Consider the following 21,426-nt stretch of genomic DNA (forward strand, 5'->3'; position numbering starts at 1 on the left):
TTTTAAAGTATGAAATTATTGTTTGATTTAATTCAGATTCATACCAACTTGGCACTATCAATCAACCAAACTCCCTCTTAAAAGTAATTTACCTATTGGTAACATAGACCTTTCAAAATATGCAATCAACATTTTCAAAGAGACAAATCTCAGTGAAGAAATATAAACAAGTTGACCGCCAACGAACAGTTGCTCCATTTAAGTTGTAATGCCATGATCGGCATGCAAGCCTAAAACGTGCTCTGTGCAAACACTCACAAAGCGTTGTCTGGCCAAGCAATAATGAATGCAGGAACACCACTGAACCTTAAGATGTGTATTAGTGATATCTCAAAATTTTAGAATTGGAATATGATAGCAAAGCCATGGGCATTGAATTAATTTGCTGTAAATGAAAGTCTAACACTTGGATAGGTGAGAGTGTGAGGTAGATAAAAAAAAATAATGATTTATGACAGTATTTATTTCATTTTCAAGGAAAAATAGGTAACAAAAGTTCAATAAGTTTGCAAAGGACATAGGTAACGAACGTTGAAGGATGTTTGCATAGGTAACAAAGTTTACAGAAGTTCTTAAATTAGAAATGGCTGGAATCCAAAGGCTGGAGGTGTTTCTGAAGTTCATGCCTCGAATTCTAGTGTGTATGTGGTAGGTTGAGACAAGACTTTTCATCAGTTTTTTATTGAGGATATCAATGCCCTAAAAATCTACGATAGTCTTAATTGATGGCTATGAAAATTTTAGAATCAATTGACACCAACTTTGAAACTTACGAAGCATAGGTTTTCACTTCAACTTAAGTATGTGTTCATCAAATATATTTTCTTTTCCTTTTATAAGGTTTTGAAAGTTAGCTCATTATAAAAGTGGTCTGAGGCACCAGGAGACAACTAAATTCCTTCTCCGCCAGTTTTCCTCTGTTTTAATCCTGGCACCAACACACACGAGTTGGCCGAGTCAAGACTGCTTCCTTATTATCAGGTGGAGGCAGAAAGAAGAAGTGTATTAATGCCTAGCATTTTAATCATCACTTAAGTTCTTTGGGGCTTCAATGACAGTGCATGGTTCTTCGCATTTTTAACTTCAGAAACACCTTGCATTTATTTAAAAACACAACAATAAAAACAGCTCTAAGTATATCTCATTTAGATGAATGAATCATGAATTAATTGATACCATGAAAAAACAAAAATATTTTTTTTAAGATACCACATGTTCATGGGAGCTGCGGAATTTTTTTTTTTCGTTCAATTGTACAGGTATGAGTATAAATGGATTGAGTTCAGTAGAAAGGAAGCAACTGCATTGCAATGCTGTGAAGATTTGCAACGTTTACTTTGCCATAAATATAACTTAAAGTGAGTGGGGGGGGGGGGAGGGATGAAATTTTACAGATTTATTTTCTTATCTCAATAGTGATATTTTTGGTAAAACAACAGAATCCTATCAAAATTTTAAGTTTTCCTGCAATGAAGAGGAAGTTGCAAAATCTTACAGCGCCACAATGCATTTGGTTCTTTTCTACAGAACTCATTGTTAGTTCTAAAGTCCTTACCAAATTTTTTCCGCTGCGTAGAGCGATGAGAATGGGTTGAACAAAATTTTGATTTTTGCCTCTGTAATAATTCTATAAACTACATACATAAAAAATAAATCAGGTATCATTTATCTTTGAGCCAGTGTTTGGAATGAAGTGCTAAAATATATAATATTTTTAAAATCCACTCCTATTCTACACCCTTTTATTCAGTTCAAAAGTGAGAAGGATCATCTCATTTTCTATGAATAGTTAAAGTCTGTTCAGAAATGCGGCCAAAATTGCAAGTATCACTTCTCCTGCATTCTGCGATGTTCAGCATAATAACAGGGACTTCTAACAATTTTGTTAAGGTAGAAAAATTATGATTCTTCATTCTATTTAAATGTTTCATCTTTTACAAAAATACTTAAAAATACTATTCCTAAATTGTAATAACATCGTTTAGCAAAAACATACATGGTATAAAAAATATAGTAATGAAACATAACGTAAAAAAACACCAAAATAGATAAAAGCAAAAAGTGTTAAGTTTTTACTACCTGTTCAGTTTCTGGTTTAAAAAAATTGATTTCCCATACAAAAAGAAGAGAGGAAAAGAAAAATCAAGTTAATTTGGAATATTTTAAGTGTTGTGAAATGGAGAAAAATGAAAGCGTCCAGATTCTAAGGCCTTTGTGAGGCACTGAAGGTAAGCAAAGAAAAAAAATTGCTACCTGATTGATGAAAAATATCTGTAAACTGGGGTCGGCAGCAATTTTTACTCCACAGATAAGTGAGATACTATTTGGACCGCGTTTAACAAAAAGAAATCAAGCCACATCAGCTATTGCCAAATTTGACTGGGCAATTTAATTTTTTACCAGAGAACGTTTGTGTGGATTCCTTTGATTTAAAGCAATTCACTTCGAACTATGTAGAAAATCCACTGAACTTTGCACTAAAATTCGCACAGCCGTTTTTGTGAAAAATTGAAATCCCCAATTAAATTTGACAATACCTGATGTGGCTTGGTTCTTTTCTGTTTAACACGGCCCGTTGGTTACTCATTTGTCTCCTAACATTTAAAATTTTACTAAGTCTCCAGCTCAAATGCAACTAAGATTGTCAAAAAGAGTAGGAGCAGCTGCCAAATGGCAGTTCACATTAGTGAGCAGGAGTCTTTCGATGAACTTTTATCAGAGTTCTTCGATTTACCTCCACCACTCGACGAGCTATTCAAACTATTTTGAGGTTTGATGACTTGTGGCAGCTTAGGCTTACTAGTGAGATCAGGTAAGCTATTATCAACCAGCTTCCAATTTGAAGCTTGCCTCTCCTCAGAAAGGCGGGATTCATAATTAATAACTGGTTCTGGTTCGAGAGTCATCCTTGAAGTATGCTGAGGGCTACTCTTCTCAATATTCAGAGAGCTGGTTGGAAAATTTTGAGATGAAGTGACTGGTTTTGGTTTAAGGATCCCTTCTGAAGTGCGGCTGAGGTCATTCATCATTCTTGTGGAAATACTTGACGCACGCTGGGATGTTGTGACCGCCTTTGGGAGCCTTTGTTCAGGGAATATCATACTTGATGACTTTGAAAAAGGGCTAGGAGCTACGTCTCTTTTTTTATAAGAGGATTTTGTTTGAGGGTGTTGGTTGAACACCTCTCCGACACAACTCTTTGACATTTGCTGAGGTCTCTCGATAATCTCAAATGAATTATCATCATCCGCAGTCATTTTTTTAGGATAAGCACCACTGTTGATTAAGTTGCCTGCACTGTTGGGGAGAACTTTTTTCTTAGGAAGGTTCATTATATTCAAGCCTATAGCTGAAGTCTTTTCTGTGACAATTTCTGCTTTCTTGAAAGATACGGGGTCTGCAGGAATTTTGGACTGTAAGTTAGTCGTACTCTGGGGAGTCTCTTTTCTCAGAGTTGGAGTCGAAGCCTTAATTTTTTCTGCAACAGGTTCTGCTTTGTGGAAAGAGAAAGAGTTTGCAGGAATTTTGAGCGGAAAGTTAATCTTACTGGTGAGGTTCTCTTTTCCCAAAGTTGGAATTTTTGTTGTATCAGAGATTTCATTAGCATTATTATTGGGAACTGTAAAGCCGCTCGTAGGTGGTGATTTGGAGGATGAAAGCTCGGTTACATTAACATGGGTTGAACTTCGTTTGCGATGTTCCTCGGTTAAAAAGTGATTCTTAACATCGTCCGCTGACAGATGTGCAGAGCAAGGTTTACAAACAAAGTGAACTGTGGTCTCAACAGCGAGACATTGGATACCACTTCCTACCACATTGAAAATATCTTTAACGGTCTCTTTACCAGTGGCACTCAGAGCTTCAAATCCTAGGTTCTGTAAGCCTGCCATCTTGGAAAGTTTGAGATGGTATCCTGTTTTAATATGCGATTCCATAGATTCAGGCCGCAGAATGAAGAGGCAAAATTTGCACTTAAACCGAAGCTCCTTAGAGGTGGGTTCAAGCATCAAGTCGAAGTCTTTCATTTCAAAACCAATTTCATCAATAAGATCTTTAAAAATTTGTTTATCGAGTTTGCTTATAATTTCGGAGCCTGGTACTAGGGGTTCTGCTTTTGCTGTAGATTGACGTTCATTCAGGCTTGATAGGGTCTTCTCATTAGATTTTCCATGGCACCTGACAAAAAGTTTGTTGTCTCCAGCTCTTTTGGAATTGAGGTTTGCATTACAGTCTCTACAAACAAAAGGTCCTGCTACATCATCTTTATTGCTGGAGGTGGGGTTCAAATCTTTGAGCTTCTTGACTGGTTCTTCCTTGATATAAGAGTTTTTATTGGCAATATTTGACTTATTTTGGTCTGTATTCAATGGAATGACAGTGGTTTTGATTTCACTTGAAGCACTTTGCAAGCAACTTTCCTGTTCAACTTTTTGCTCTTGTGGGTTCTTGCATGTGACAAATTTTGAATCATTAGAAGTCAAAGCTTCTATGCGGTTTGAATCAACACCTTTAATTTCTCTTGAATGAGATTGCAAATGTTCTGCAAGCCATTTTGGATTCACTGTATTTAAAAAGACGGACAGACCACAGATTTTACACTTAATTTTGTGTCTTCCTCTGTCGCTGAGGGGTAACAATAAGAAAGAGCTCACTTGGCTATCGATCAACATGAATAGATTCCTCAGTTTATTCTTTGACGACTCGTCAACATGAATGAATTGATCAAGGAAACCATTCAGTTTTTCATTGTTTGCATGGTCTGAACTAAGTACATGTGCTAATACGACTGGGCATTCTAGAGTTAAATCACACAGCAAGCACCGAAGACTAAGTTTACTTGATTCAGTTGTTAGCAAAAATTCAAAAAATTTAAAGTCTTCTTTACTTATACTTAGTTGAACTAATTTCTGCTGTATTTCACTTAAATCATCAAAACTGACAATGGAAAACTCTTTGTTAATAGAAGGAAACTTAGAGACTAAATTAGAGGGCTCACTCATAGCGTTTGAAGTTTCACCGACGGAAGTTGGTGGCCTAGGAATTTTATCCATAACACCATGACTATTTCCCAATATTGCTTTAACATGTTCTAAGTGCTTTTTATACTTGACATGGTCTTTCACTACGTCTGGATGCACCAGTTCATGACATACTTTGCAGAGGAATTGAAGTTCCTCGGTGCCAATTTTATAAACAAAATTGAAGTCACTAATTCTATTCCCGATGACATTTGCGATACAAGTGATTGTTCGTTGATTTGTCTTACTGAGAGACTGGTACGCTGTTCTGGGCGGATTTGACAGAAGAAATTGTTGATGAGAATTGCAAAAGATATGATCCTCGACAAGTTCTGAGCCTAAAATTAAGTTGCAAGCTTTGCAAAAAAAGAAGAGTTCATTCGATCCAGCACCAAGAAGAAGCTGAAAAATGTACAATTTGCTCTCGTGTGAATTGCTGAGGTGTTTTACTATGGTTGTATTTTTGACATTCAAATCTTCTAAATTTACAAACTGAAAATTTTTCATAACATTTTCCAAACCAGTGCAATTATGGAGATGAGACCTGACGTACCTCGCGGCTAAAGATAGTTTGCAAATTTTACAAATGAAGTTAAGTCTGTCTAAATTGTCATACTCTCGTGTGAAAGAGTTGAGGATCTTTCCAGCTTGCTTCCCAAAGTTTGAGATGATTTTTTTATCACGTTCATTTAAATGGTGAATAGATGAAGCAACTTTATCACTCACTCTCGTCTTAGCGAAGGTTACGGGTGTTTCTTTTCGTTCTTCACCGTCAGTGGATCTACTACCAGTGCTGGGAGTGATCTGGTGCGAGAAGTGTTTAAAATTAAGATGGTGATCCTTCTGCTCAGAGATATCATATTTTAAAGGAAGATGACTTAAATGCTGCGATGACTTAACGTGTTCTTCCATTTTTTCTGGATTGAGTGTGATTTGGCAGAGCTTGCAATAAAAAATTAGTTCTTCAGTGCCAATTTTGTACAGTAAACTGAAATCTGCCATTCTCTCTTTGATTTTAGCACGGATTTCATTAACAAACAAAAGGTTTGGCTGATTCAGAGATTCTAATCTTAAGCTGAATGATTTCGTTTGCAAGTTTCTTTCATGCTCTTTGGAGGAGACATGACCTTGAACGTCCTCAGTGATTAAAACTACGAGGCATAACTGGCAAAAAAACCTAAGTCTATTTGTTCCAAATTTGTAATGGAGCTGCAAAAAAATCAGTCGATTGTTCAGCTGGCAAATGAGCTTATTCAAAATTTCCTTGTTCATATTGTTTAGATCCTGAAAAAAAACTAAACATAAGTCACTCAACAGATTCTCTACCTTGCTACAACTGTTCAAGTGAGATGGCACATATTTTGGGTACAAACATAATTTGCATACATTACAGATGAAATTAAGTTTTTTGGCATTTTTGTACGACAACTCAAAGGAATTCAGGATCCTCTCCGCATCCTGTCCAAAGCCTAGAATTATTTTCTTGTCTCTTTCACTCATGTGAGCAACTTTTTTATTCACATTGATTTCGGCGAGAGAAGCGGTGGTTTTCTCAGGCTGTGCAAAATCGTTGGAAAATACGGGCATGGTATTACGACTAACATGTTGAGGAACGAAGTTTGAATCAGGTGAGTCTTGTACTGCAGGGAAGTTGCATTTCTTAACCGGCACAAGACTTAAGTGCTGTGATAACTTGGCGTGGGATTCTACCGCATCAGGACTCAGTGTTCTCTGACAAAGTTTACAGTAAAAATACAACTCCTTTGTGCCAATTTTGTACGACAAGCTGAAATCTGATATTCCTTCTTTAATGGCATCGGTGATTTTCTCGACAATCAGTCTGTTCGGCTCGTTTAATGATTCAATCTTCAAGCTGAACGGTTGCTTTTTTAATTTTTTTTCATGCATTCCACTATGAGCATGGTGTTCAACTTCCTCACTGTTTAAAACTAAGTGACATACGTAGCAAAAAAAACGAAGTCTGTTTGATCCAAATCTATAGTGAAGCTGAAAAAAAATTACCTGATCATCTAATCGATTGACAAGTCTGTTCAAAATGCCTTTGTTCACGGCATTTAGATCCTCTAAATAAACCAGACATAAATTTTTCATTAGATTTCTTACACCACTGCAACTATTCAGATGAGAACGTACATATTTGGGGTATAAACATAGCTGACAGACGTCACAAATGAAATTAAGCTGGTTGCCATTACAATACGTTAACTCAAAAGATTCAAGGATCTTGTCTGCATCCTTCCCGAAGTCCATGATAATTTTTTTCTCACGTTCATGTAAGTTTTTGCCAGTTGAAGCAAGTGTTTCCTTCATCTCATTAGGAGGACAACGATCTCTACGAATTTTTTTATCATCAACTTTGTCTTCATGGGCCTGCTGTTTTCTTTGAGATAAATTTTGCTCTGAACGTGTCAAGTGAGCTGCAGTATGGATATGAGACTCTACATTTTCTGGTAATAATTTCAGCCAACATAATTTACAGCTAAAATAAAGTTTGTTGTATTCGTATGTTGGCTTGAAATTAATAATCTCATACTCTATCCTGCGCAGAAGGTCATTCCCTATTCTCTTGTCCTCCGTCTTTAAACATTTTATTAATGCTTGAGCTGCTTTTTCATGAGCAGCTTCTGCAGTCTTCGAGGAATTTTCAAAATTAATTATAGGCTGATCTTTTGATTCTGCATTTAGGGTAGCATCTGGCTTTATTTCAATTGGATGCTTTGAAAAGTTTAGGTTGGAGTGATGAGCTTTTTCAGCCAACTTATGAAGGTGTTTTTGATCCTGAACATGACTTTCAAACCTTATAACGGGGACTGTTATGTCGCAAAGGTTGCATATTAATTGTAGCTTGATTTCTGATTGGTCATCAATTTTTGGTGTGAAAAAATTTAACTGATAAGATTCTACCTTTCTGGTTAAGTCTTGTAAAATATTTTGGTACGTGGTGGGCAAAGAATTGAGCTTGATGCTCCAAGTGTCCTGAAGTAAATTGACGGGTAAAAGATTAAGGTTTTGACCTTTCTCTGACTAATTCCAGAGTTTGATTGAGATAAATTTGCCGAATGTTTCACGTGACTTGAATTAAAGGTGGCAAGATGGTTGTCCAGAAAATTTTGATTAAGCATGGAGTTGGATGGGTTTCTGAAACGATCTTGCTCCTTGAATGTATTATTGACTGAGGTAAAGCCAGCTGTACTTGGTGAGCAAGCATTGGGTTCAAACTCATCTGAAGAGTAAGTCCCTGAAAACAGATTGAAACAAAAGTAAATGCGTCTGATCATCCTTGAATAAATGTGAGTCAGTGTTTGAAATTTTCATGAATGCAGTTGTATCAATTAAGATTTTTCTTTTCTCAGTTCATACTGGCACTAATGTCAGGTGTGTAGGGAACGCAAATCTTGTAAAATCACTAAAAGTAGACGCTGAGCTAGCTGCAGTCTTGCTTAACAAGAAGCCGGCATATTATCAAAGTTTCAAGTTGATTATTTGTTGATGAGAGATAAATGATACATTATCACAACATTCTACTTAACGAGACCATTCAGAGAAGTCAATTCTGTTGTTGAGTAGGAGATAAAGAAGTTTGCATTTTTTTTCCCGCTTTTAAAACTGCAATTTTTTCACTAAATTTTGTCAAATTATGTAAGAAGACGCCTATTAATATTATGATCAAATACGTAAAAGAGAAGTAAACAAACTTTGTCAAAAGAGACATTTTATATAAAATGACGAATAGCAATCTTGTAGATAGGCAACATTTCCGTGTCATTTGTTTGACATTGACTTTTAATTTTTGTCAGCTATGCACTGCATCACAAACATTATAAAATGTTAAAATTTTGTTCATGTTGATGTTTTCCATTTGGATTACTGTTATTATTTTTGGTGAGATTAGGGCAAAAGCATCCTCTTGAGTTGTATGTATTTCTTTGACAAAAGGAAGCCGCGTCCCACATAATAAAATTTGGTGTAATCAATAAACTGTTCACATAAGAGAGCAAGAACTTCCTGAGGGCTCATCCGAAGAATTGAGAGGTGTACTGTCTGACTTGTTGTGCAAAGTACTGTAAGGTTCCTTCTTTGATCCAGCAAAAATGTTAGAATGTGTGCATTGATTCATTTTGAGGTGTTGAAATAAAGAGGCAGGCTCGAACAAACAGCGGCAGGGCAAGCAAAAAATGAAATGCTCATCAACTAAAAAGAAAAGTTCAAATTTGTTTGCTTCAGTGAATGTTTTATACCGAAAAACATGAAGAAAAAACAGGCTTTGTACTGCTCGTAGCTCTGGATTCTGAAATTCGAACTTGACGATAGACTGTGCATGATGTGAGGAATTCAAGTGTTGGAGAACAGATGAGGTGGTTACCATACAACTGCAGGTTCCACAAATGAATATGTTTATGGCATAATATTTCATCGTAATGTTCCAAACCTCTTGAATTACTTTTCTCAATTTCACTTATCTCTCTAGTTTTTACAAAAATACCATCTCCTGCATATTCCTCAAACTTTTTATTCATATGAAATGCATTACAATGCTCTTGCAAGGTGTCAATATGAATTAAAGTTTTGCATGCTCTACAGAAGAGCCATAGTTCCTGGGCATATGAGGAATCTACTTATATTCGTAGAAAATCTCGAATAGGCCAGAAACTTGGTAAAGGGAAAATGGTACATTGCCAGTCAATAAGTTAATCAAATGCTCTTTGAAATCTCTCTTGTTTTGGATGCTAGGCAAATAGTGTTGAATTTTGATACTTTCATCTGGAAGATGACAACCAGGCGAGTTGGTGGCAGCGTGATGCTCAACAGTCTTCCCACAATTCAGGCAGAAGCAAAAATATATTGGATTGGATCGTCTACATCTAATTGTAAATATTCTTTCACCATTAGAAGAGTAATAGTTCTCTACAATTTTGCCACATTCAAAACGGGCATACCATGGATCTGTTGCATTCATCATCTGAACTATAGTCTTCAGTTCTTCAAAAGCTTCTGGAGTCATCTCTGGAGGAGAGACTTCCTGCTCACTATTGTTCAATAAATTCTGCCTTGCGTGTTGCTTTTGCAGGTCATTATCAGAGGGTTTAAAGGCATCAGAAATTTTACAAGGCTTTTCGGTATACATTTTTTTCTGACCTACAGGTTGAAGCAAACGTGTTGATGCTGGTTTCATGTTTTTCAAATGAGATTTGGTTGAAATATTTGAATTGGCAGTGGACCTATCATTTCCAATATTATTGACCATCGTAACTGCAGTTCTTTGTTCAACATTTTCTAAAGTTTGTTCCATTCCTTCCGAGGTTTCTTCCGTTATCAATTTCTTGTCACTTTCTGTAAGATTCGCAGGAAGCATATTTTGAGGTACTTTTCTTCTCCTCTTCCTTTTCTTCTTGCCGGAGCTTGCAGGCTCTTGATATTGACAGGCAAAAACTGATGCCTCATTTTTAACAGATTCTGTCTCATCTGCAATTGTAGTATTACAATTCATAGATTCAGACGTTTGATCAATTTTGTGGGAAATTGATTCTTTTTTAACTGTGGATGGATGATCAGATGATTCAGAATGTAAAAATGGAATTTCAGAGACACTCACTGGCGTAGGTGTACTTTTTTCACCTGTATCAGTTTGCTTTGCAGATGCTGTACAAGTAGAACTAAGATTCTGAACATGGTCTGAACTTTCTCCTTTAACTGTGGTTGGATGATCAGACGATTCAGAATGTAAAAGTGGAATTTCAGATTCACTCCCGGAAGCAGATGTACTTTTTTCACCACCATCAGTTTGTTTTGCAGGTGCTGTACAAGTAGAACTATGATTCTGCACATCGTCTGAACTAAGACTTGCTTGACAGATATTGCAAACAAAACGTATTGTAGCCTCTACACGATAGTTTCTCAGTTCACTACCGATACTGTTATACAGCCTCTTGACGATTCTTTTACTTTTATCACTCAAATGATAGAATCCTCTATTTGAGATAACAGCTAATGAAGAGAATTTTTGGTGGTTTTCACTGTTGATATGGGCTTCCACAACTCCTGGTGATACAGCTGTCAGGCAGAATTTGCATTTTAATTGAAATTTATTAGAGATTTGACTATTGAAGAAGTCAAAATCTTGAATTTGTAAGCCTATTTTATCAACAAGGGCTTTATATACTTCTTTTTCAGAGTCAATCATCACTCCAGGGTCGAGTGTAAGGCCTGTGTTTGGAGTTTGAAGGGTTGGTGCAGCTAGAGATAGCTTGTTCTGTGTGGATGGATAAATCCATTCCAGCAGATTTGCTAGTAGTTGGAGGTGCTTGAACTTGCCCAAAAGGTGTTTGGTTCAATACTTGGTGTGTTGAAACAGGTATTCTAAGGAGGTACTTTCTGCAGAACTGCATCCTATGTTTGACGATCCATCATCAGACTTCTGGGTTGCACAAAGATATTTTGCCAGTTGGCACCTCAAGCTCAAGAACTTTGATGCTCCAGCTCTTTTAGACATTGAGGTTTGCATTACAGTCTCTGCAAACAAAAGGTTCTGCATGTGATCCATCATGGCTGGAAGTGAGGTTCAAAATCTTTGAGCATCTTGATGGGTTATCTCCTTGATAGATACAAAATATTTTATTAGCAATAAATTGACTTATTTTGGTCTGTATTCAATGGAAATGCAACAGTGGATTTGGATTTCACTGTGAGAGCATGAGTTCTGCAGAGCAAACTATTCCTTTTCACTTTTTGCTCTGGTGGGTTCTTGCATGCAACAAATTTTGACATTCATTTACTTGCCTAAAAGGTGCTTGGTTCAATATTTGGTGTGTTGACACAGGTATTTCTAAGGAGGTACTTTCTGCGAGAACACTAGTCGTCTACTATGTTTCTGACGAAATCCAATTCATCAGAATTAATCTTCTGAGTTGCACCCAAATGATAGCTATTTCATCAAGGTTAGACTCTACTCGCTCAGTACTTGCAAGCAACTTTGATGCTGCCAAGCTATCAGTTGGGATGCTATTTTGAACATTGCTGATGTCTTGAGTTGTCTTTGATCGATGCTTCTTGGTATCCAAATGTTTTGCAAGCCATACAGAATCCACAACACTGAGTGACATGATCAAACCACAAATTTTACATTTAATTTGGGGGTTATCTCCATTGATATGATGGACACAAAATAATTCTGACCTAGTTCCAACTAAATTGAATAAATCCCTTAAAATACACCGAAAATGTTTCTCAAGAAGCAAGAAGTTGTCAAAAACAGCATCTAGTTTCGACATCATAATGTGTGATGACGTCATGAGGTGCTCCTGAGCAAGAGGGACAGTTAAAGTATCTTCACATAGTTTGCAGTAAAGAAGAAAAACGTTAGAGCTACAAGTTTGTAAAAATTCAAAATATTTTAAGTCCCTATCAAGGATGTATTTCTTGACTATCTTTTTTTGTTTCTTGGCTAATACATCAAAATGTGCTATAACAAAATTTTGTTGATATGAAGGTGACAGAACTTGTTCGGAACTTAGTGGAGCTTTCAGAGGCGGTGGAGCAGTCTGAGCACTCTGAGAGGAACTGAGTTTTGAAATTAGTTTGCAGGCAATTTTACTCTTGAGTAAATTTAAATGATGTTCATCTTTTATGTGTTTTTCTATGGTTTTTAGACGCAGCATAACCTGACATATTTTGCAGTAGAATCGCAATTCTTCTGTGCCAATTCTATAAGCAAAATTAAAGTCCTCCATTCTATTTTTGATAGTGGCTCGGAGCGTTTTTACTTTCATTTGATTATCCTGACTTAGGGAATCATATGCTATCTTGGGAGGATTTAAGAGAAGATTTTGAGAGTGTTTGTCAGAGTAGATATGATCCTTGATATTTCCAGAGTTTAAAGCACGATTGCAAACCTTGCAAAAAAAATACATTTCATTTGAGCTAAGCCTACAGAGTAGCTGAAAAACATGAAGTTTATTGGTATGGGAACTGTCAAGGGTTTTCACGATCTTTTGGTTCCTATCGCTTAAATCTTCTAAAGTCACGAATTGATAATTCTTCAACAAATTTTCCACACCAGTGCAATTATAAAAATGTGATTTTACATACCTTGGGAACAGTGACAGCTTACAAACATTACAAATGAAATACACTTGATCTGCTTCTTCAGGGGTACATTTAAAAGATTTTAGAATTTTTTCAGTTTTTTCTCCTAACTCGAGAATTATTTTTCTGTCGAGCTCATTCAAGCGCCAAACAAGCGAATCAATTTTTGATTTGATTCTGTTTTCAAAGGAGATGGAGGCACTCTATTTAATTTCGCTTCATTGGCACTGTTGTTAAATGGAACTTGGCATTCAATTCGAGACAAATTCTGTTCTAAATTACTTTGATGTGCCTTAGTATGAGCGTGTGCTTCAACAATTATTGGTGATAATTTTAACTGACACGCTTCACACTTAAAATACAGCTTATCACACTCATAAAGAGGGTAAAAATTATTCAATTTATTTCTCAATTTGCATACAAGATCCAAACCTATTTTTTTATCTTTAGCTCTTAGAAATTTAATTACCTCTTCATTGGTCGTGACTTTTTTTTTAATGATTCAGAGGGTACTTGGAATTTAGTTTCAGACAGGCTTTGATCACAAGAACTCCTATGTGCCTTGGTATAGGAATGGGCTTCAACATTTTTAGGTAGCAACTTCAGTTGACACACTTCACACTTAAAGTATAGCTTATCGGACTCATAAAAGGGGTGAAAATTATTCAATTTATTTTTCAATTTGCATAGAAGATCCTGACCTACTTTTTTATCTTTATCTTTAAGAGATTTAATTATATCTTGGTTCCTGTTAAAGTTTCTTAGCGCTGCTTCAGAAGGGTTTAATGAGTGTTCACTTAAATTTTTCATATGTTGATCTGTTTTAACATGCATCGGTATGCTTTTAGGGGCAAAAGTTGTCTTGCAAACTTTGCACTTGAGATGTAGCTGTCTAGATTTACCACAAATGAGCTGGAAATCATTCAGAGCCATATTTAATTCTTTCTCAAGATTTTGCAATAATATTTTATCAGTGTCTTTAAAAGTGTTGGAAGGCATTGTGGTTGTGGGTAAATTCTTTGCTGAGTTTTTAGATCCAACCGAGAAGGAGGCAGAGGCTGGATTTCCAGAACTTCCAGCTTTCGTAGATTTAACATTTGAGCGGTGCAAACTACTCCGAAAGTGTTCAACGGAGGAATCAAAACTTGAAAATCGCTCATTACACAAAGTACACATGTAACATTGTGAAGCTTCGATATAGTCAAGGAACTCAAAATCACTGTTATCCATCAAAGATGTAACATCAGTTTTACTGAGAGAGCATCTTTTGGTTAAGTTGTGCAAGTGCTCTTGCTGCCGGACGTGGTTTTCGATGTTTTTGATTAGGAGTGTGACTCGGCAGAGCTGACAAATTAATTTAAGCTTTTTCCCTGAATTCTTATCAATTGTGAAAAAATTTATATGGTACGCTATCTTTTCGGTTAAATCCTGTAAAATATCTTTGTGCTCGTCAGGTAAAGCATCAGGTTGGAGGCTACACGCTGCTTGAAATAAATTATGGGGCACAAGACTACGATGAGGGTACGGTCTCGATTGACCATGATCAAGAGAATCGATGGGTGTAACAGAGGTACTGGGGGTCATACCTGCTGTGTCGTTATCATGAACTGGAGTATATTTTTCAGGATCGTCTTCCGTGGAATTAGAATACGAGGAGGCACTGGAGAAGGCATGATAAAATTTCTTATTGGTGGAAGGGTCTTTGTTGAGGTCATAATCATTTGCACAGTTTCTACCTGAAAAAATATGAGAATAGGATTGAAATTCAGTTGCAAAATTCATGTGATTAAATATTCTGTTATGTTTAGTTGTTCATTATAGGAGTAGGAATTACAGTAGACTCTGGATTATCCGGATTAATTGGTGCCAGGCCCGATCTGGATAAAAAAAAAAATCCAAATAATAATAGGAAACACAAACACCACCAACCAACACCACAGTATTCTTATTGCAATTCAGTTTTATAATTTCTACCAGACCGGCAAAGGGAATGACAGGAGCTTGTGGAAGAGGTGAGTTATTGAATTTTACTTCCAGTTCAGGAGCTGTGTTGGAAAGCTCTGTCTTGAAGAGGTGTTTGATTGTGATGATTCAGAGAATTTAAGAATTTCACACCAATATAGTCAGGTTTTAAGCGAAATCATACTACCATTGATTCCAATTCATTTGTAGTTATAAACGTACTTTGCAGGCTTGGCCTGTTTCAATAGTAAAATATTAACTCACAGAATATTCTTTTTCTGAAAACCAGACATTTTATTGTAGAGACTAAAAGACGCAATCAGTGTTCGAAACTAAATTTTGAGTTTCAGAGTCATGGGGCTCATGAAGCTCGGTTTTCAGGGGTCATTGAAGATTTTTAAGTGGCCAAATTGACTTTTTCCCTATATATCACAGCGCATTTAGTAAAAAGTTAAAATTCGGTGTCAAGCGTTGAAATTTCAAAAATTGCCAAACAGAAAAATTAGAATTTTTTGAAGGGGGGGGGAAGGCAATTTATAAGGGGCCAAATTGGCGCAAAGCTTTCATTTTTTAAGTGCCATAGCCAATTTCTTATGCGCATTAGGCGTGTTGGCACCTGCGGAGTTTCGAACACTGTACGCAATATTTAAAATCACAATAGAAAAGGATAAAAGAGGAGTAAAAAAATAAAAACTTGAAAAACTTTAATAGGTAAATAGAAATTGAAACAAAAGATGATAATCTAGGAATACAGTAGAATCTAGAGATGCAGGAAATGTCCAATCACGGACCTCCCCGGGTGCATGCCAGGGAAAGGTGGATGGCAGGAAAACTTTTAAGGGTCAAAAGTTGAAAGCAGGGTGTCCACCAAAACAGGCTGACCAAAAATCAGTACTTCTTCAGTACATTTCCGAGAAGTTTGGTACTTTTTCAACGGAAAAATTCAGTACTTTTTCAGTACCCTAATTTGACGAAATTCGAAAAATTTCAAAAATTTGAATCTCTCGCTCAAATTGCGACAAAAATGATAAAAAAATTCCGAACCTTCCTGCGGAATTTCCGTACTTTTTCAGTGCTTCCGGACAGCCCTTAAAAAATCAGTACTATTTCCGGACTTGTAGACACCCTGTGAAAGTCAAGGGAAATAAGAAGAGAAGGTTATCAAAATTGGAATTGATGGGAAATTTTCATAAAAGTTGTTAAAAAATGAGGAGAGCCAGGAAGTGGGCACGTGAAAATGTGGAAGCTTATAAGGTTCTGCACCCCTGGTGGAATGTAAGCAAATCAAGGGGTGCCAGCCCATCCACAGGTTATTTTTGAGTGAAATCAGCTCAGTAACGGAGACATTGGTCAAATTTTGGATGTTTTCCTGTTTAAACGCATGGTTTATAATTTTTCCAATGAGGAAGGCACCGTCACAAAGCTAATAAGACAGTTCTCAGGCTCTGGCCCTGATTTGCTGCCCAAAGAGAAAAAAATAATTAGAAACCTATTACGTCAGTCTGGTCTAAATGGACATTTCATACTTTGTATGCAAACAATTAAGTTTGGGACTGACTGTTTCTGGAAATAGAATGATGGAGCGCAGTAGTATATCTTGATTTTGTTCTGGGCAATGAGGGATTATAACTGAGAGACTGGCGGAGGTGGAGTACATACCTGCTGCGTTACTGCTGCAAGCTAAAGAGTCTTCATCAGAATCATCTTCCGAGGTGCTCTGATCTGATGAAGAGCTTGGAAACTCTTGGTAGTATTTATTATTGTGTAGGGTGTTTGAGGATGAATGCTGCGGTGCAAAGTTGTCTGATGAATATCCTCCTAAAATAAGCAAAAAGGATGTGAAAGTGTGATAAATTTGAGAGATGAGGGTGAAATTGATAAATTGGACGTATTTATGCTAAATGGAACTATGTGCAAGTGGAAAGATGAGGTGTGCTTGTTAGTGGTCAAGCCATAAGAATGAATGGAAGTTGAAAGCGCCAGTGACGTCAGTGGTGAGGACCGGGCTTGACGACGCGCGATGGGAGCTACGACGACTCGGTCATCAGTCTTCAACTCATGAGCCCTGTCCACAACGCTCTTGTCACATGCCCACAGCTAACGAGTTAGCGCTCAGTTTCTTTTGATTTAACGTCAAATCCCGCATTTCCATTTTCTCAAAAGGAACTGTATCCTCTTTTACATTGTTTCTTATCCAGCTCACCACCAGCACACCCCATCTTCCCACTTGCACATAGTTCCTTTTGGCATAAATACGTCCAATTAATGCTTAATTTCTAGATCATTGTGGTTTGAAGTACCAGAATGTTGGAATTTATCTTTCAGGACATTGCATAAAAAGTATTGCAAATTGCCGAACTTTGAATTTCAATAATGAACTAAATATGATGTTCATCGAGATCTTCTGAGAACAATTAACACACACACTTTCTAAGACATTTCATGTCCGGTTCATGGGCCTGACATCATCTGACGCTGGCAAACTTATAGATTGGGATGATAGCTACATATTTTGAAAATGACTTTCATTTTCAGGTCCTTTCTCCAACAATCTTCAGACACTCAAAAGCACTAGTGACTTCCAAACACCTTAAGGAATGATCTTACAGAGTACCTTTGAAGCGAAATATGCACTTTGTGCTTTATAAATTTGGAAAACGTAGAAAACAGACTGTTGCAATTATGAGATGCACGAAACCTTTCCAAAAAGCAGAAAATTCTCAGCAGAATGTATTCTATGAAAATCAGATAAAATGACCCTCTAGGGAACAGTCTTGTTTGGTCATTTTAGCCAATTGTCAATTAAATTGATGAGTAAATACTTCCGTTGAATCAATGAGATTACAGCAGCAGGACCAATCAGATCACATCTTTATGACTAATATGTCATTATAAGCGATGTTGTAATATCTGACTTCTACTGTATCTTGGAAATTGTTGTTAGATGAAAAGATATTTTGGCATTACCTATTACAAAAACGTACCTGCTGTGTAGTTATGGCAACCTGAGGTGAACTCATCCGAGTCATCTTTGACCAACTTCTTGTGAGACGATGAAGGGGAAATTAAAGGTGGTAGCTCATCATAGAGCTCTGAGTTTTCCTGCTTATTAGAGGTGTACCCACTCATGATGACAGAAATACAGAATAGAAAACTTAGACAAAGTTTCCCCTAAAATAGCAAAGATTAAATATTATTGTTTTAGTTAGCCAGGGAAAATTACTGTGGTTTGCTGAGTACTGTTTGGATTTAGTGTTTTATTCTCTGATGTGAGCCTCACCTTTTCATATGACTCGATGATTCTTGAGCTTTAAGAGACGTTCTCTACAAGAAAATTTAATTGAGAGCCAAGAAAGTAGAACTGTTTTCAGGGCTCTAAGATAACTTAGTTTCTCTTTCAAGTTTACTGATTAGAGTTCATTCCGACTAATACACTTTATTTTTTTTTGGTTTGAAAGAAAGTTTATTCATTTTCACAATGTTCTGTCTTGTTGTTAGTTTTATTATCCTTGCTAAAGTTAGTTAATTTCTGTGGAGTAAACTTATTCTTACAAACTAAGGCTGACATTCATCTGATATATGCCTTACAAGTAACTTCTTAGGTTCCCCGGAACACTAAAATAAAACTAATCATATCTTACTCATCTCTAAAATTATGATATCAAAATTATTTATACTTAGCTACTTTCCAGCTTATCCTTTACTTTTTCAGTTAAAATGAAAATAGAAAAAACTCCTAATGTAGTAGGAGGAAAAAAGATCTATTCTCATTTTGTTCATACTTAATTACAAGAGGATTTTAAACCTCATTGACATTTTGAAACAAAAGTCAGAGTTATCAGTATGAATAATAGGGCTTGAAATGAAGAGGATGAACTTTCAATGGCCAACTTATCAAACGAGACCTTGCAATGATGCGGTCTAAGTTAATCTGAAATCTGATAACTCTGAATTCAAACTCAAGACTGATACACTGGCACACCTGCAATTGTAAATTAACTGTAAAACTGCAGGAACGCTTGTCTCCATTTGCAATGTTGCAGACTTCTCGTTATCCTTTATTTTTTTAATGGAAAAATATTCAAAGTAATTTCTGCATAACTTCCTTGATTTATGTTCTTGGTGTGAACATTGAAAAGTCAAGGAATATTATGTTTGAGACCCTTAACAAGGGGATGCAAGACACGTGCAATTTCCATCTCAATTTTATGGAAAATATGCAATATTCATGCTGACACTGACTCCCAATTTAAAATCCCAAATCTAAAGCCAGTTTCTCTCATCCTCTTATTATTGCACAAGACCTGTCAGTGTTACTTTGCAACCAGCAGATTGCAATCAGATGCATGCATAAATAGGAGAGCCGCAGTAAAGGGTCCTGAAATGGGAAGGACTGCTTACATCAGTATGAAAAATCGTGGTTTTACCTCCAAAACTGCGACAGTTTTTGAATGAAGAGCAAAAGAGGAAAAAATGAAAATCTCACCAGAAAATTTTGGAGAAAAACAAAGTTTTTGAAATGGGAAAGCCAATTGGAAAAATGGGAGAGTTAAAAAAACTTGTTGTATTTCTGAAATGAGTGAGAACAATAAAAAAAATTGGAAGGCAAAGAACTTTCTGTGTTTATGCTTTCATAAGTGCCTTGACCCTTGCAAAGTGAATGCTCATGTAAAGAGTGTCCGGAGAAATATGGATACATACCTTGCTAATTTAGTAGAGATTTCATAAAACATATGATCTTGAGCCATTTTTATGCGATATTTCACAGAATGTATGTTAGTAGGAAATTTTGAGGTTCCCAACAGGATGGACACAACACAGATCTGTAGAATTCAAAGGTTTGAAGAATTCTGAAAAAAAGGAGAGATAATTAGACGTGATAAAACGGCACTTTCAGGAGGAGTTCATTGATAAATTAGTTACTTATTCTCTCCGCACTAACTCATGATGCTACTTAACCAACATTCCTTGAGAACTAATAAAATATCTGAAAGGGGGATTGATGTTTCTCTTGGAATTAATATTAGTTTTTTTAAGCTTGTTACTTAGTCTGCTTCTGAATTTACTTACAAGTTTTTTAATAGCTGTTACTACTTGTACCTTTACCTAAAGCAGCAGCATACTCGATAAGGATACCTAACTTAAACTCGGAATGAAGTTTCAAAATGAGAGAGCTTATTTCATTTTGCAATGCAAATTTTCATTCTCTGGTTAAATGGACGTAGTCTAGCCTTCCCTGCTAAATCGCCCGTAATTATAAGTAATTTTATTTTTGTCACCAGTTTGTAGTTTTGTAAACTTGCTCCGGACAGCATTATCAAATCTGCTGACAATTCTGGTCGAGATAGCAAAACCTATCAACAGTCCACCAGGCTCTGATTGGTTGATAGTACAAACTTCATTAACGTGCAGGGCAACTGTTAACGAATTTTGTCAACAGCTAGCGAACGAAAATTGGTTAGAACAACAATTAAAATTAAGAGACAAAAGGGACTCATCGGTCAGTAAACAAAGGAAGATGGCTGATAACACTTAGTGAGCAAAATTTGGTTCTCAGCAATGTGTGAGTTGCCGATTCACTTGTCTGTCTTCATGGTATAAGCATATAATACTTAACAGTAGCACACAAGAGTGGTGCAGCAGAAAATATTTTAAATTTTCATCAACCGGATCCAGATGATAACACAATCATTATTCAAATACCTACTCATACAAAAAATCTTGTAAATACTTACCTAAGATAAGAGAGGAGATGCTCTAGAGTTAAGAACATGAGAAGGTAAATGTTTGAGGCTTCAGAACAATTCTATTGCATGAAATTTGTACTTACCTTCACCCCGACGTGAAGTTCATCGGGAAAACCCCTCGCCGGGTTGGAAAACTTCAGATTCTCTGAGATATCTGTTTGTTCACTATCTCAGCACAATCTCAGCGTTTTCGCCTTTCGCCATTCATTCTCGTTGCATGTGCATGTGTGAGTTGAAGAGATTGTGTTTACACGAAAGTGAGGATAGGTTATGATGATGACACGGAGCACGAAGGTTATCACTGTTGCCAGTTGGACAATGTTTACTTCATATTATTTAACTTACCGAAAATTGTAATATTCGGTAGGTATATGATAATACACAGTTTATCCTGTAAATAATTTTACAAAAAATTTTCCCTCGTTGGAATCACTTCGCGGTCATGAAGATGGAGTATCAAAATTTGAAAAAAAAACTTGAACAAAGCGGCTACGATGGCGTCTTGTCTGAACTCTACACTGTTTCTCTTTCTCGCCCGACCGAATTTTATTTTTACTATTCGTATTTGCATTTCAAAGAAGTTGACATTGGATACA

General features: G+C 36.4%; 2 protein-coding genes across 5 annotated transcripts; both read right to left on the reverse strand.

Annotated features, from left to right (window-relative positions):
- Positions 1-7,706: 7,706 nt before the first annotated feature.
- LOC109033482 (uncharacterized) lies at positions 7,707-21,089 on the reverse strand. 4 transcript variants are annotated; one of them, XM_019046126.2, is made up of 6 exons: positions 20,914-21,075; positions 19,785-19,933; positions 18,068-18,254; positions 16,743-16,901; positions 14,708-14,857; positions 7,707-8,277 (listed from the first exon to the last, which is right to left on the reverse strand). In XM_019046126.2, exons 3-6 carry the CDS (start codon positions 18,210-18,212, stop codon positions 7,952-7,954), a joined length of 780 nt encoding a protein of 259 aa, XP_018901671.2. In that variant the 5' UTR covers positions 18,213-18,254; positions 19,785-19,933; positions 20,914-21,075; the 3' UTR covers positions 7,707-7,951. The 4 variants fall into 4 exon arrangements, with proteins under 4 accessions (XP_018901671.2, XP_018901669.2, XP_018901667.2 ...); XM_019046124.2 differs by lacking the exon at positions 7,707-8,277 and having other exon boundaries at positions 11,774-14,857; positions 16,743-16,898; positions 20,914-21,089; XM_019046122.2 differs by lacking the exon at positions 7,707-8,277 and having other exon boundaries at positions 11,779-14,857; positions 20,914-21,082.
- On the reverse strand, positions 8,274-11,425 carry LOC140224367 (uncharacterized). The gene is made up of 2 exons (XM_072299041.1): positions 11,275-11,425; positions 8,274-11,243 (listed from the first exon to the last, which is right to left on the reverse strand). The coding sequence occupies exons 1-2, from the start codon at positions 11,423-11,425 to the stop codon at positions 9,652-9,654; spliced, it is 1,743 nt and encodes a 580-aa protein (XP_072155142.1). The 3' UTR covers positions 8,274-9,651.
- Positions 21,090-21,426: the final 337 nt, after the last annotated feature.

This window comes from Bemisia tabaci, chromosome 4, assembly GCF_918797505.1.
Source record: "Bemisia tabaci chromosome 4, PGI_BMITA_v3".
Lineage (NCBI taxonomy): Eukaryota > Metazoa > Arthropoda > Insecta > Hemiptera > Aleyrodidae > Bemisia > Bemisia tabaci.